This window comes from Callorhinus ursinus, unplaced genomic scaffold (assembly GCF_003265705.2).
Source record: "Callorhinus ursinus isolate GAN/ISIS: 27379988/994484 unplaced genomic scaffold, GSC_fseal_2.0 scaffold6, whole genome shotgun sequence".
In the NCBI taxonomy this organism is placed as follows: Eukaryota; Metazoa; Chordata; class Mammalia; order Carnivora; family Otariidae; genus Callorhinus; species Callorhinus ursinus.
This window is the reverse complement of record NW_027397068.1, coordinates 37207070-37222443: the sequence shown is the minus strand read 5'-3', so window position 1 is coordinate 37222443 and position 15374 is coordinate 37207070. Positions and strand designations below refer to the sequence as shown.

General features: G+C 36.8%; 1 protein-coding gene and 1 long non-coding RNA gene across 9 annotated transcripts in view; one reads left to right on the top strand and one right to left on the bottom strand.

The window, feature by feature from the left end:
- Positions 1-15374, top strand: part of FAM184A (family with sequence similarity 184 member A) — a 110582-nt gene that overhangs the window by 54258 nt on the left and 40950 nt on the right. For all 8 annotated transcript variants that reach the window (XR_012378547.1, XM_073893841.1, XM_073893840.1 and 5 more), the window contains exons 7-9: positions 10517-10678; positions 13156-13277; positions 13753-13903. Coding sequence is in view for 7 of the 8 variants with exons in the window: in XM_073893841.1 (XP_073749942.1) it covers positions 10517-10678; positions 13156-13277; positions 13753-13903 (435 nt within the window). In the remaining variant the exon portion in view is untranslated. The remainder of the gene's footprint in view (positions 1-10516; positions 10679-13155; positions 13278-13752; positions 13904-15374) is intronic.
- The window catches only part of LOC141372983 (uncharacterized), an 80885-nt gene continuing 76025 nt past the window's right edge, over positions 10515-15374 (bottom strand). The window contains exon 3 of the long non-coding RNA XR_012378550.1: positions 10515-10642. This is a non-coding gene — a long non-coding RNA (uncharacterized lncRNA). The remainder of the gene's footprint in view (positions 10643-15374) is intronic.

The window sequence follows — 15374 nt, the reverse complement described above, 5'->3', positions numbered from 1 at the left end:
GTTTTTCATAATACATTGGTTATATCTCACCAGGTAAAAATTTACTACCCAAAACATCAGACCAAGGTGCCTTTGTGGGAAAAAGCAAAACAAAGGATAATATCACCTTGTAAGAAAGAAAACAGAAGAGGTTGTCTACCTTTTGTAAAACAGTGACTTACTCTTCTCTACACTGTATCTCTGTTTTAAAAAGGGGCGCCTGGGTGGCTCAGTCCTTAAGCGTCTGCCTTCAACTCAGGTCATGATCCCAGGGTCCTGGGATCGAGCCCCGCATCGGGCTCCCTGCTCAGCGGGAAGCCTGCTTCTCCCTCTCCCACTCCCCCTGCTTGTGTTCCCTCTCTCGCTGTGTCTCTCTCTGTCAGATAAATAAAATCTTAAAAATAAAAAGTGAGAGGCTTTATAAGTTCTAGAGTGACATCTAAAATAATTTTTAAATGCCATAAGAAAATAGTATTGTTAGGAAAGACTAAGAATAGAGTATAATAAGAATGTCATAAATCAAGAAGTTGTGAATAAAATAAACGTAAAGACAATTTAAAAACTGTAATACTGTTTGTTCTGTTCCTTTCTCTCTATTGCCCAGGTTCACCTATGCCCTAGAATAGCCTCCCTGTTGTCATCTTGTCCTTCCGTTCCAGATCCTTCATGTGGACAGTCTTGTCTTGTAGAGTGGTCTTCCGAAAACAAGTCTGTGTCTGGACATTTCTCATCTTGTCAGCTGTTCCTTCCTTACTAGCGTCATCTCTCCCAAGAGTCTTTAAGTCCTACTTTCTCATCACTCTGCTTCTGCTCACAGAAACCACGCCAAAACATGAGTGCCCCAGGGCATGCTAATAATTTGCACTCCGTCTTCTTTAATTATCTTTAAACATTTATCCAGAGAAGGCACCAATCACCACGTTTGGGAATGACAGAATTAAGATTGTTGCGGGTTTCCCCTGCTTATCTGTAAGTAGAGCATCCTGTGAAATCTTTTGTAAGCTGAAATGGTGTAAAGTGAATAAGCAGTTACCATTAATTTATACAGAAAAATTTTTGAGCACTCCAAGACCCCAAAACTTAACTCTCTTAGGCTTTTCTGATACTTTAGGATCCATCTTGCTAACAGATGCACACAGCTCAAAACTATGGTGGCATGATCCTGAGATGCTGAGTGTGGTTCCAGGACAGGGACTTGGCGGGGCCGCTCTCATTGCTTGGGATGCACGCTGCCTCTAGAAGGGCTCACTGCAAAGCAAATGCTGAACGCTGTTTTACTTTTTGCCTTTTTCTGTTAAAAGTGAAAAATCTCTCCGGATTACTTTTGGTTAGCAGAAAGTACTGTGGTAGGTCTTTTATGAAAGTGAAGTGCCATAACATGAACTTTGAAAAAGCAGGGGATGTACCTATATTTGTATTAGTTCAGCCTCTCTCCTCTTGTCCAAGATAATTCACTGCTGGCCCCAGATTTGCATACCTCTCTCAGCAGAATGTGATCCTTGTAGTTATGGTGTCCCACTCTCATCAGAAAGCAGTTTAGTGACCATCTGTGTTTCTCAGGAAGGTCCCCCAGGGTCTACTCTCAGTTCAAAATGGTTTAAGTATTTCTCCAGTCTACACACTGTAATTTCACTGAGAGAAGTTCTAATAAACATGTAATTGATTTTCCTTTTAGATACATTCTCAATTATGCTTTAGCACCTTGGTGATGTTTTAGTGCCATATTAGAATTGCTCCTCAAGAATCTGCCTGGCTCATCCCTCCACATGCACCTGCCCTTCCCTTCAACCTGGACATCTTTTTACTTGTCCTACTTTGCTAGATAGGATCTCTAGAGATAAGCTTTCTTGTTTTGTTTCCTGCTCTTAAAGTGAAGGATGTCAACATTTTACAGTTAAATATTATGCTTCTCTAAAGTTTTATTTTGTAAATGCCCTTTAACAAGTTTAGGAAATTCCCTTATAATTCAGGTTTCTTAAGTTAAAAATCACAAATTGATGTTGATTTTTCTGCATATATTGAGATCATACTTTTTAATTTGTTAATGTGGTACCTTATATGAGTTTTCTAATATTAAATCAACTTTGGATTTCTAAAGAAGGTTCTAGTTAGTCATGATAGATTATATATATCTTTTTTATATAATAACTAGATTCAGTTTCCTAATATTCATTTTGGGAGTTTTGAGCCTGGGTTCAGTAAGATTGCTTTGTACCTTTCCCTTTTTGTATCATGCTTTTCTAGTTTTGGAATCAAGGTCCTACTAGCCTCACACAGTGAAAAAGACTTATTTCCTTCTCTGTACACTGGGAGAGTTGTGTGAGATTGACATGGTTTTTTAACCTTAACTGCATCATGATTAAAAATTGTGGTTTGTATGAAAACAGTTTTTGAACCTTAAGTCTAGTGTGACACATGAAAGAAATGTAATACTCTGGGCGTGTTCAGTTGTTCAGTGTAGTCTTGTATGCTGGTCCATTAAATCAAAATTTTAAGTTATTTTCTTCAAATATTCTGTATTCTTTTTGACTTTTATCTTTTTGATTCATCATTTACTAAAAACTGATTCTATCGTGGATTTGTTTATTTCTTCTTACATTCTGTCAATTTTTGCTTTGAATATTTAGAAGCTTTGTATGTGCATACAAACATAAAACTGTTTAGCCACATAATGAATCAGACCTTTTCATTTAGTCTGTTTTGTTTGATACTGTATAACTAGCTTTCTTTTAGTTTGATATGACTGGTATATCTTTTTCCATCTGCTGACCTTTCATTGTTCTGCAACCTTATGTTTGGCCTCTTGCCAAACACATGTAGCTGCATTTTATCTAGTCTGAAGGTTTCACTATTTATTTATTTATTTATTGAGAGAGAGAGAGAGAGAGAGCGCAAGTGGGAGGAGCAGAGAGGGAAGAGAGGGGCAGGGAGAGAATCTTCAGCACACTCTGCACCAAGCACAGAGCCCCTGAGGTCATGATCTGAGTCGAAACCAAGAGTTGGACACCCAACTGCTTGAGCCACTCAGGCGCACTTTAAGTTTTTACCTTTTAAATTGAGTTTATTCCATTTATATTTATTGGGTGGAAAGTAGGTATATCTATGGAAAGACAGGAGGAAAGAATTAGGGGGTACTTCATAAAGACTAAAGTGCTTGTTTTAGAAAAAAAGAATGTATTATCTTCATAAGATGGATCTTGATACTCTTACAAATGATAAAAACCAAAAACATAAATAGGTCAGCTGTGGATTTCAGTGATCAGTTCATGAATGCCAGAATCATATTAGGATATTAAGGGAAGCTAATGAATCTAAAATCTCAGGTGGAGGATAATCCTGTTATCCCATCAAATGTTATTTGGGATCACCTTTTGAGGACAAAATACTAGGCTGAATGGTCAATAAATCTAACTATTATGGTCTTTTTAAATGTCTTATAACATTTAAGTTGTAGATTTTCTTCTGGATGTAAGTTTTTTAAGCGTATATATAGTTCAGTATTTTGTTAAAAATCATTTGGATTTGTTATAAAATGTTATATCACAGTTGATATACTGCCTAACACATAGTAGGAGATCATTATTTGTGACTGAAATATTTGTCGAATGAGTAAAACTCATCATTGTAAACTAAGTCGACTTAGTTATGGGTCAGGAGTCCAAGTATAGGTTAGCTGGGTCCTCTGCTCAGGATCTCACAAGGTTGAAATCAAAGTGACAGCCACACTGTAGTCCCATGTGAGGCACAGGGTCCTTTTTCAATTAATTTCTTTTTGGCTGTATGACTGACGTCCCCATTTTCTTGCTAGCTGTTGGCCAGAAATTGCTCTCAACTTCTAAAACCCCCGTCAAGCCCTTGCAACCTGGCTGCCTCCTTTCTTAACATAGCAGTTTATTCCTTCAAGGCTAGCAGGAAAACCTCTGTGGCTTCGAACTACTCTGACTTCTTCTAAGGCTCACCTGATTATGTCAGGCCCAACTAGAATAGTCTCTCTTTTGATGACCTTAAAGTCAATTTAAGGATCTTAGTTATATCTGCAAGATACCTTTTGCTAAATAACATAATACAGTTATGGGAGTGATATCCCATTATTTATGCATAGATTCTGGGGAAAGTGAGAGTCAGAGAGGGGTCATGTTAGAATTCAGCCTACTGCAACACACAAATAACTCATTTCTCTGGCTCCTGTAGTGGGCACACTAGCATTTAGGTAATAGAGGACAAACAGGATATTTATTGCTATGATTTAGAGAACAAGGATTGAGTTTCTTCCTTTTTTTTTTTTTTAAGTGGCGGGGAGGGATAGAGGTAGAGGGGGAGAGAGAGAGAATCGTAAGCCAGGCACCCAGCACAGAGCCCAACATGGGGCTCAATCTAACGACCCTGAGATTGACCTAAGCCAAAATCAAGAGTTGGACACTTAACCGACTGAGCCACCCAGACACCCCAAGGATTGAGTTTCTAAACTCTGTTCTGGAATATCTATAATATATACCATTCAGAGACACTGATTGATAGGTGCTAAAATTTTGAGTAGTGCTCTTTATGAACTTAAGCAGTTTTACCAAAATAAATAAATAAATAAATAAGAACCTGAGGAATGTTTTCAGAATTTCAGATTTTCTAATGGTATTTAATATGTATATGTGCATTTTAATATGGTTACAATCTATATTCACAAATGCTTTGTGTACTTGATTTATAAAACTTTATTCCATATAAATATTTCCACTTAATTTTGTCTACATGTTACTCATTTAAAATATTCATATAGTGTTCCATTATATATCTTTACCATAGTTGCTTAAACATTTTCTTTGTTGAACATTTAATGTTTTAAATATTTTATTATAAATAGTAATAATTTTAAGGAGTTGCCCCCTCTTACTTGAGCGGGGAGGATTGTCATGCAAGGCCAGAGCCAGAATAGCAAGATTGGGTTGTGCTAAGGGCAGTTCCGTGTCCTTATCAGTGACCAACCAAGGCATATTTTAGCCATGAGCCCTGAGACCCTGAGGAGCATGGGATATTAGAGAGGACTTTTCTCAGCCCTGTTTATCAGGGTCTTATTTTTACTGGTAAGTCGATATATGACCTTTTATTAATACTTTTGTTCATTTTTAAAAATTATTTCCTTTTTGTCTAGCTCTTGCCCTAAATGAAATTACTGGGCCAAAGAGTAGGAATGATGTTACAGGTCTTGTATCTTATTACTAAAGTGGTCTCCAGAAAAATTGGAACTAGAGTCCAGTAACATCAGTAATATTTGCATATCTTTTATGATTTAGGAAACATTTATTGACTGCATGCTATCTTCTAGGTGGTAGGGATACTTTGACAAAATGTCAAGGAACTCATAGCTCCAAGGGGCTGTTACAACTGGTGATAAATACAATGTATTTTTAAATTCCAGAGGAGGGAGTGATTCTCTACCATAAGCATTCATAAAAGCTCTGGAGAATGTGATATTGGAGAATTTTTAAATGTGGTATGGGAGGTGGCCTTTGAAAGGTAAATGTAAATTTGCAGACGTATGAGTGATGAAGACAGTATGGGTACAAAGAACGGTGTAAGTATGGTCATGTAGGTACTCACCCTGGTGAGCCATAGACAGACAGTTCAGTGTCCTTACACCATAGTCTCTCAACCCCAGCACTACTGATTGGGCAGATCATTCTTTAGGATGTTTAGTAGTATCCCCGGTCTCTACATACTAAATACTAGTAGTGTGTGCCACAACCGTTCCCCTTCGGTTGTAACAACCAGACACAGTCCTTGGGGGCAGAAGTGACCGTGGTTGAGAATTAGTGTACTTGATGATATGGCACTTGTCAGGAACTGTGATCGAAAGGGAAGCTGAAGCTAAACTATGAGTGACTCTTGTGCCGTAGCAAAGACTTCAGAATTTATCCTGATGATCGAGTGCTAGCAGCAGGGCAGCAGCTGCCGCTCTCAGATGGTCCCAGGAAAAGAATCCTGGTGGCAGTAGGGGGATGAGTTGTATGGGAGGGGACTGGTAATTAGAGTTGGGTAGATGACTTAAGATGCTATAGTCTGGGCAAGAGTTGATTAGCTTCTTGACTAGGAAGGCAAAACCTGGGAGTGGAGAAGATTATTAAAAAATAAAATTTACAGGACTTGATGTGGTAAGTGGTAGAAAAAGCCTCAGGTGTCTAGCTCAGGTGTTTGGAGAGGTAATTATGCCACTCTGGGAAGCTGGGTGTTACCGGAGGACAGATCCATAGGAATGGCAAGACACTGAGTTGTTTGGACCTAAGGGGATTGTAAGACATCTAGGCTGGAACTAAGCAGAGGGTTCGGGCTTAGAGCTAAAGATTAGGCAGTCACTGAAGCCATTAACACCGAAGAGCTCACCAGAAGATTGCTGGTAACAAAGAGGAGCACCAGTAGCACCAGTACTGAGATAACAGAGCCAGGGAAAAAGGTGGGGAAGGAGAAATCAGAAGCGTGAGAATGAGAACTAGTGGGAATGAGAAAAACATGAGAACAGATACTTTCAAGAGTTGGAAGTGCCTAGTGCCTCACACTGTCACACAATGATTAGAAGCCGAAGTACGAGACCTGGAGAGGTCACGCCATCAAGGGTTCTCTGAGGACCTTCCTACGAGGTCAGTGGAAGAGTGGGAAAGACGTTAGATTTAACGGGTTTAATCTGAAACTGTTCTTTTAAGACTACATCAATGGAAGAAGAGAGAAAAATGAAGTTCTTCTTCAACCTTATACCAGAGATGTTCTGGATGGGCTCAGGTTGAAATGTAATATCCTGAATATAAATAAAATATGAAAGTGCAAGTGACAAACCTTAGGACAAGGAAGGCCTTTTGACACATGACGGCAATGTTAGGAACTAAAAACACAATATTTGTACAGTTAAAGCTACAATTTTTGTATATCGAGACACACCATAAGTAAAATTGTGAGAGAGGAAAAATTAGGGAGGGGTGGAATAAGTGATTGGCAAGGTGTATGAGTAACAAAATTCATGTCTTTAACACCTTAAAGATGTATACAAAACATTAAAAAATACAGCTACCCTAATTTTTTTAATGAGCTAAAGGAGAACATGAAAAAAAATAATTTTAAGCGCTACAATTTAAAAACTGGAAATGAAACTAATGAGATGCCATTCCCATTACCATAAAATTAACAATGATAAAAATTGAGACCATGAAGTGTTGATAAGGGTAAAGAAATAAGCACGAAAAGCTGCTGATGGGAATATAAAATTGTATAATTTTCCTGGAAAGAATTTAGCACTATTAAAAGCCTTAAAGATGGGCATGCCCTTTGACTTCTGCATTTCAGTGTATTTAACAGAAGCAAATAATTAAATACTACTGACAAAATTTCAGCACTGTTTATAGAAGAAATTTAGAAACAAGAACAAGTCTGACAAATATTGTAAAATGGTGGTGATTAACAGGGCTTTGCCACAAGAATGAACTGAGGAAAGGTTCTGCAAAGGCCCTGAGGCACAAGAATTTTCTGGGAATTGAAGGATGTCATTGTGGGTGGAACTGTGATTGCAACTATCATAATAATTCATATTTACTTAGTTCTTACTATGTCCCAGGCATTGTTTTATATAGTCTCTCCTTTATACTGTTTTTTTCCTTTAATTCTCTCAATAACTCCATACTCTAATTACTAGTTATCAAGTTACAAAAAAGCTGTGGAGCTTGCCCAGTCACATAGTAAGTGGGTAAAACCAGAATTCCAATCCTGGCAGTGGATTTCAGAATTCAGTTCTTAACTGCAGTGCTACTTTTCCCAAGGAGCATAAAGACCGAGGAGGGGAGCTGCCAAGCCGAGGCTGGAGAGTGAGGCAGGGGCTTGGCCTTGGAGGCCTTGTAAGCCCTTGAAAGATTTTGGATGTTATCTTAAGAGGAACACGAAGCATTTGGAAGACGCTGAGTACAAATAAGTGGATGCTTGCTTGGTCTCAGGGCTTATACTCATGTCCATATTTGTAATTTATAAAAAACTGACACAGGCAATGCAAGGAGATTGGATCAGAGAAGAGCATGCATGAGTGAATATTCCAGGGAAGAGATTTCTATTCCCTCAATGTTCAAGAGGAATCAGAGGATTGATCTCTACTGCAAGTGACAGAAATCCCAGCTCAAACCAGCCTATGGACATTTACCGAATCATGTTGACTGGAAAAGTCCAGGGGAATGTTAGCATCAGGCATGACCAGATTCAGAACTGAAATTGTTTACGCTGGAAGTCGGCTTCTCTTTTTCTCAAATTGGATTTGTCATACATTCTCAATACATTCTCTCAGGTTATATGTGCTACTGGAAAAAGACCTTTTTTAGGAACTCCTGTAAAAGTCCGGAGATCACTGTGAGTAGAGGAACTTAAACCATGTGCCTGCCTCTGAACCAGTCCCCATGGCCAACAGAATGAGACTACCTAACTGGTTTATGCTTCAAGGGAGTGCCAGGTTCATTCCTGGGTTTGGGTTGACATGGACCCATAGGGAAGAAAGGTAGATGCCCCACATGACAAAAAGAGATTTTGATATTGGGAGACAATAGATGTGTTCCTTACATATCCACTTTTATTATATTATATGAAAACAAAATTTAATTAGTTGTGTTCGTTACTTATTACTTGCTTATGTTTAATTGTGCAGCATTTTAAAGTTTTTGTCCATTTAAAAGTTCATTCTGTCTCTAATTACTTAGTTTCTTGAACAGACTTTCTCTTTTAATTCTTTGTGTAATAACTAGAATACTGTTCTCTATAAGTTTTTTCATGTATTCCATTTGTACATGTAATCTTATTCATTTGAAAATTATCTGGATTGTGCAACAAAATTTTTCTCCATGTTGATAAATTTGGCCGTCCCCTCCTTACTGATTGGTACCTGATATTTGTATGTTGCTTTCTAATTAAAGAATCTTTTCCTGTATATCCTTGAATTTAAATATTATAATAACTGTGAGGTAGGTATTATTATTCTTATTTTATAGTAGCAGACCAAGAACTTGAAACTAGATTTTTTACTAAGTTCAATACTCTTTTTTTTTTTTTAAAGTAAACTCTACCCCCAAGGTAGGGCTCAAACTCACAACCCCAAGGGTTCAGACTGAGCTAGCAGATGCCCCAGGTTCAATACTGTTTAACTCTGTTACACCTTATATTATTCATTCACCCCTGTAACACATTTATGGCAAGCCAGAGCAACATAAAAAGCAGGGAAGATAACAAATAAGCCAGATAGACTAGAGAAAGGGGGTATAAATTCAGGGACAAAGAAAATTCTAAAACATGGTAAATGAATATTATATGCAAATATGCTATTACATTTTTTAAATCAGAAAAAAAGATGTCTTTGTATAATATTTTAAATTTCTAAAGTGACTTGAAGCAGTTGATCAATCTGATGGAACCAATTATAACCATGAAATAAATACTCCCAACATGTATCTAGAGAGGCACTAGGCCCAGAGGATTTTAATGAGTGAATTTTATTAAAATTTTAAGGAACAGATAAATTGTAACTGTGAAAATATTTCAGAGCCCAGAAAAAATGGAAGCTTCCCAGCTCATTGTATAAGGTAGGCATCCCTTTAAAGATACTAACAAGATAAAATGTTACCTTCGCCAGAATTGTTCAGTATATAAACATCTGCATGGAAGGGGAACAGGCAGAGGGGTGGTGAATTGAGAGGAGGCTGAAAGAGAATGTTTGCAGTTTTCCTTGTGATGCCTGTATTTACAAGGGGAATTTTCAGGTGTTATTTTAAAATTAGCAGTTTTCATTCCTATAGAGTTTTGATAAGATTGGCTGTTTTATAAAAAGGAGATTTTTACTTCATAACACTTTCCTAGATAAAGTATTTCATTTATTGGTTTTAGTGCTCATAACTTGAAGATATGGGTCTGCCTAATCAACAAATTGTCTTATTAGCCCCTAATTTCAAGAGTGTATAAATTCAACTCTTAACTTCATGAGGAAATTTTGTATGGAAACGAAGAAATCACAACTTATTCTAATATGCATTTCGCAGCTCGTCAGTATTGACCTAAATCAGTCACTTTTATAACCAGCAGGAGAAGTGGGCTCAAATGAAGTATAAGTGATTCCATTTTAAAGAGCAGTTTTAAAAATATTTTTATCTAAAAAAATACTTTTTTCCCCTCTGTCTTTGATATAATCTTCATCTTGTTCCAGTTCCATTTTGGAGGCATTTGATTATTTGATAGAACCAGGAATTCTCTTTGTTAAAATGGGGACTTGAGTTATCCACTTATTCACATGGTTGTCATGAAAGAGGGAAATCATAAATATGGAGGTCTTTGCAAAAAACAACAAAAAAAAACCACACACACACACAACAACAGATGAAAGCTATCCTGATTATTTGAGTGCTTCTTCCAAATTCATCAAAAAAGATCCATTCAGTAAAATTACCACTAAAGAAAAGACTTTAAGAAAAAAAACTTGGCTGTTTTGCTGGTCAATAACAATGAAGTATATTAAAAGTACTGTGTGTACTTGCAGATTGGCCGCCTCCAAGATCTGGTGAAGAAAAGTGAACAAGGTCTTGGCTCTGCAGAAGGCCTCATTGCTAGTCTTCAGGACTCCCAGGAGAGACTTCAGAATGAGCTCGACTTGACTAAAGGCAGGCTGAAGGAGACCAAAGATGCTCTATTAAATGTTGAGGTAATTTTAGAATACCTGCTATAATCTAAACATTAGCAAGGTAAAAATATTTACTTTGCTTAAATATCACATTGTATGGAGTGTATTAGTTTCACAGGGCTTTCCTACCAAAGTACTAAAACTAAGTGGCTTAAAACAACAGGAATTTACTTTCTCACAGTCTGGAGGCTGAAAGTCCAAAATCAAGGTGTTGTCAGGGCCATTCTCCCTTTTCAGCCTAGGAGGGCGAATCCTTCCTCACCTTTTCCAGCCCCTGGTAGCCCCAGGCCTTCCTTGGTTGGTGGCACATTTCAGTTTCCTCCTCAGTGGTCAGTGGCATTCTTCCTGTGTCCTCACCATGTCTTCTTAGGAGGATACCCTTCACCTAGGACTAGGGGCTCACCCTACTCCAGTAAGACCTCCTCTTAACTAATTACATCTTCACTGATCCTATTTCCAAATACGTTCACATTCTGAGGTACATGGAGGTTAGGACTTCCATATATCTCTTTGGGATCACAATTCAAACCATAACAATTAGGATGCACAACTCTTTTATTGGTAAGAGTCCGAACTCTCATGTATAGCAACAAAGCAATTCTCTATGACCTACAAATTTTGAAATTTTGTGGCCTTCCATTCTCAGGGAGCAGAGCAAATATTTACATTGCCTCAGAAAGTAGAGAAAAGCATCCATAAGAACTAAGAGGATAGTATCCAGAGAGTTCTTACTTTTCCTTCAGAGAGGTGACAGAGTGTGGGCCCTGACGTCAGATTGGCTGGGTGTGAATTCTTGATCCACCACTTAGTCACTTCAGACAAGTTATTTATTCTAACCCTCAATTTACTCACCTGCACAATGCAGGAGTGGCGGGGGATAGTAATACACCTCATGCCACTATTGTAAGAATTAAATGAGGTAAACCATTTACGGCACAGTGCTTAGTAAAATAGTAAGCACTCAGGAAATGTGGCCTTTTATTAATATTTCAAATTTAAATTTTTTAGCTTGGAATTTGAATCAGTTTCATTTCTTTAAGTTTCTTGCACATATTTACATTGCTCTTCTATCAAGTAGTAGAACTTAATAAAAACTGTAAGCAAAACCTTAGCAACTGTTCATCTTTTGTTCTGCTGGACAACTTTAATCAAGAAAATGTAGGTGCTGCATCACAGTTTACCACAACTTTAGGAAGGCTCCTTAACAGGTGTTCTGTCTGGATGGGAGTTTTTTCCCCCTCCTCCCTGCTGAGTTTCTGTTGTGTATTATAAAACTGAACCCATCATCAAGTGAATATTGGTCCCTGACTATATATGTCAACTTGTTTGTTGGTACCTGTGGGGGATCCAGTCACAGGTAAGGCGACTCTCCCCTTAAGACACCTTAGGCCATGGTTGGTAAATAAGGGGTAAGATACTGATGACAATAATAATAATATTAGTTTAACAGTTGCAAATCTGTAGTGTGGAGTTTATAGTTTCTGGCATTACTAAACCTTGCTGAGGCTCCCGTTTCCTCACTATCACCTCCCCATGTTGTTATGAGGATCCCAGGAGGTGATGGATATGGAACACTTGAAAAAAAAAGCAAGTATTTTCTTTATCTCTTTCCTTAACCCACTGATGTCTAATAAAGTACTTTGCATTCAATAAAAGAAATACTTTTTAAGTATTCTACCCCATTTAATGCTGCCTGTGATGGAAAAAGTAGTAGTTCCTAGAGGCAGAATACTTAGTGAAAAGGACCATTGGCTAAGATGGCCAGATCCAGTTTTCCCAGAGTTTACTGTTTATAGCCAGGTCAGCAATGGAGAATGGCAGCTTCGACAATGATGTTCTTCTCTCCCATTAATCTGGATATGCCCTTCAGCAATGCTCTGACACGTGCTCTTAGTAAGTGGATGATCCAGAAAGGGTCATTGTTACAACAGAAGGAAGCACCATCATCTGTTCCTCATCTGTTGTAGCCGAAGAGCAGCTCCACGGCCGGCAGGGCCCCAGGGTTGCCGTGTTGTCCAAACAGGTCACCTCTAGCACTGGGCTCCAGAGAGCCACAGGTATTTCATCTATATAGTATTATCACTTATTTTAATCGTGTCAGTGAGGTAGAGCTATAATGCTTCAGTTTTCAATAAACAGCAGACTTTTGAATATAAAAATGAATTTGAATACCATATCTATGTAATGTGTATATTTTTATATGAAGATAATAGATACCCATGATATGGAAAGTTACGATTATTTATTATGCTAGCTTTAAACTATTCAAAATGATTTGTAAAATTATAAGCCTTAATGAAATATAGTTTGCACAAGGACATTTAAAATATATGTGCCATATATTATCTGAAAATTTCCAGTAATCGTTACAGATAGCACTATCACTTATTGTGCTGTAGGAATTTAAGTTATAATGCAAGTGCTCTGCTTATTTGAAATAACCAGCAATGACTTTGCTTTTGAAGACTTGTTTTCATTGAAAAGTTTTTATTCTTCAGGGTGAGCTAGAACAAGCAAGGCAACAGCATGAAGAAACACTTGCTGCCATGAAAGAGGAAGAGAAGCTCAGAGTGGACAGAATGGCCCATGACTTAGAAATAAAATGGACTGAAAACCTTAGGTACATTTTTTACTCTGTAATGTAATCTTATCAATACAGATGTGCAAAAATGTTTTCCTGTTATATGGCTTATGTTGTCTTATTGTTAAAATCATAGTGACAGCATTTTTAATGAATTTTTTTCCTGATGTAGAGAAATTGTTATTCTCCTTTTCTGGCTGAATACTTTTTCTGATTTTATTTTCTTTACAAAATACTAACCTCAGGTCAGAGGTTATTTATTCTAATATATTATATTAAATAAATAAATAATTTATTCTAATACCTATTCTGCCATTAATAGCTGATGAACTAATAATCTTAGGTAAGTTACCAGTTTACCTTACAGTCCTGTAAACCTGACTAAAAAATAACCGCTTTTATTCTGAGTTGACTTTTGAGGATTAATTACTTAAAAAAAAACCGTGAACAACTATACTATAGCTACTGAGAGGAATAATTCTCTTTAAAAATAAAGGCATTCGTTTTATTTTAGACAGGAGTGTTCTAAACTTCGTGAAGAGTTAAGACTTCAACATGAAGAGGATAAGAAGTCAGCCATGTCTCAACTTTTGCAGTTAAAGGAGCGAGAAAAAAATGCAGCCAGGGATTCATGGCAGAAGAAAGTAGAAGATCTCTTAAACCAGGTAATTAATAGTCTCTACATTCTGAAGGTTCATTTTCCTTGACATTCTCTAGGCAGGAAAACATTATAAAACATTATATGTTAATTCACTGTATTTTGTTATTTTTCATACAGCAAATTTAAAATTTTAAAAATGTATAAAATCAAGGAGATATATTTATTAACTTGTGAAAACATTCTACTAAATAATGTTACCAATGCAGTCCTAAATTCTGAGAAGAATTTACAGGTTTTGGCTTAATATTTGAACTGACCACATTAGAGACTTTTAAATGGAAAAGTTACCCATATTTTGAAAGTATAAAATCTTTTTTCAAGCCATTAGCTATCACTTGGGCCCCAGAAGGTAAAATTTATTAAATGCATCCTGAGTGCCTAAAGCCGTACCAGAAGTGAGTTTACTTCTTTCTCAGCAGAAGGATGTTGCCTGTTACACTTCAAAATGTTATCAACAAAAGGTAGTGATATCCCTAAGTCTATCTTATGTCCTAAATCTATCTTCTTATGTTAGGTTCACTTATTTCCATTTATAACTATAATTAAATGAATTTTCACTCATTTACACAACTTCTAAATTTATGAATTCTTAGCACTCTCCTGCAAAGCCTGTTATTAAATAAGACTGACTGCATGAGTCACTAGTTGATAAGCAAGTACAGAACTTGGACAAGAAGCAGCTCCATAATTTAGTGCTAGAAATCTACTATTATCTTTCTATTTGTGATCATGATGAATTTCAAAATAAACAGGATAGACTTTCTGGAAGATAACTTATTACAGAGGATACATACATGCAGTATCTTTCAAGAGTACTTGGCGCCTGCCGATTTGTGTCTGATCTTTCATAATAGTTAATAATGTTACCCTGAAAAGGAAGTGTGAATTTTTGTGAATAAATTTGAAATCTTTGAAATTCAGACAAAAAGAAAACAACTCTCACTAGAAGTTGGGCACCAGGTTAGCATTGTTTATTGGTTACCTTATGTATACTTATTTTCATTCCTATTTAGAGACCTAGAAGGACAGTTTTCCTGGGTAGAGTGGTACTACTCTTCTATGATGTTCTATACTTAAAAAGATTAGTTCACTTGTATGATAAAAATGAAAAATACCCCTGAGAGTCTGCCTTGTTTTTTAATCACAAAGTATTGACACAGACATTTTTTGGCTGAACTTGGCACTCTAAAGAGGACCTACCACTTCTCCCACCTGTTTTCTCTTAGATTATTTCATTACTCATGTAATCTCTCTTAAAATAGTCAGATTTCATCCATGCTTCTCTGATATTTTTTCTTTTTTTTTTCTTTTACCAATATCTGTTCTGCATTGATTATTCCTGAGAGGACATAATGTTTTGCCTATTATTTTAGTTGTGTCGTAAAGTAATTTATTACATAATGGCTCCAATTTTGCCAACTTTACAGAAATAATTTTTTGATCAGATTAACCATAAATATCAATATAACCAGGAA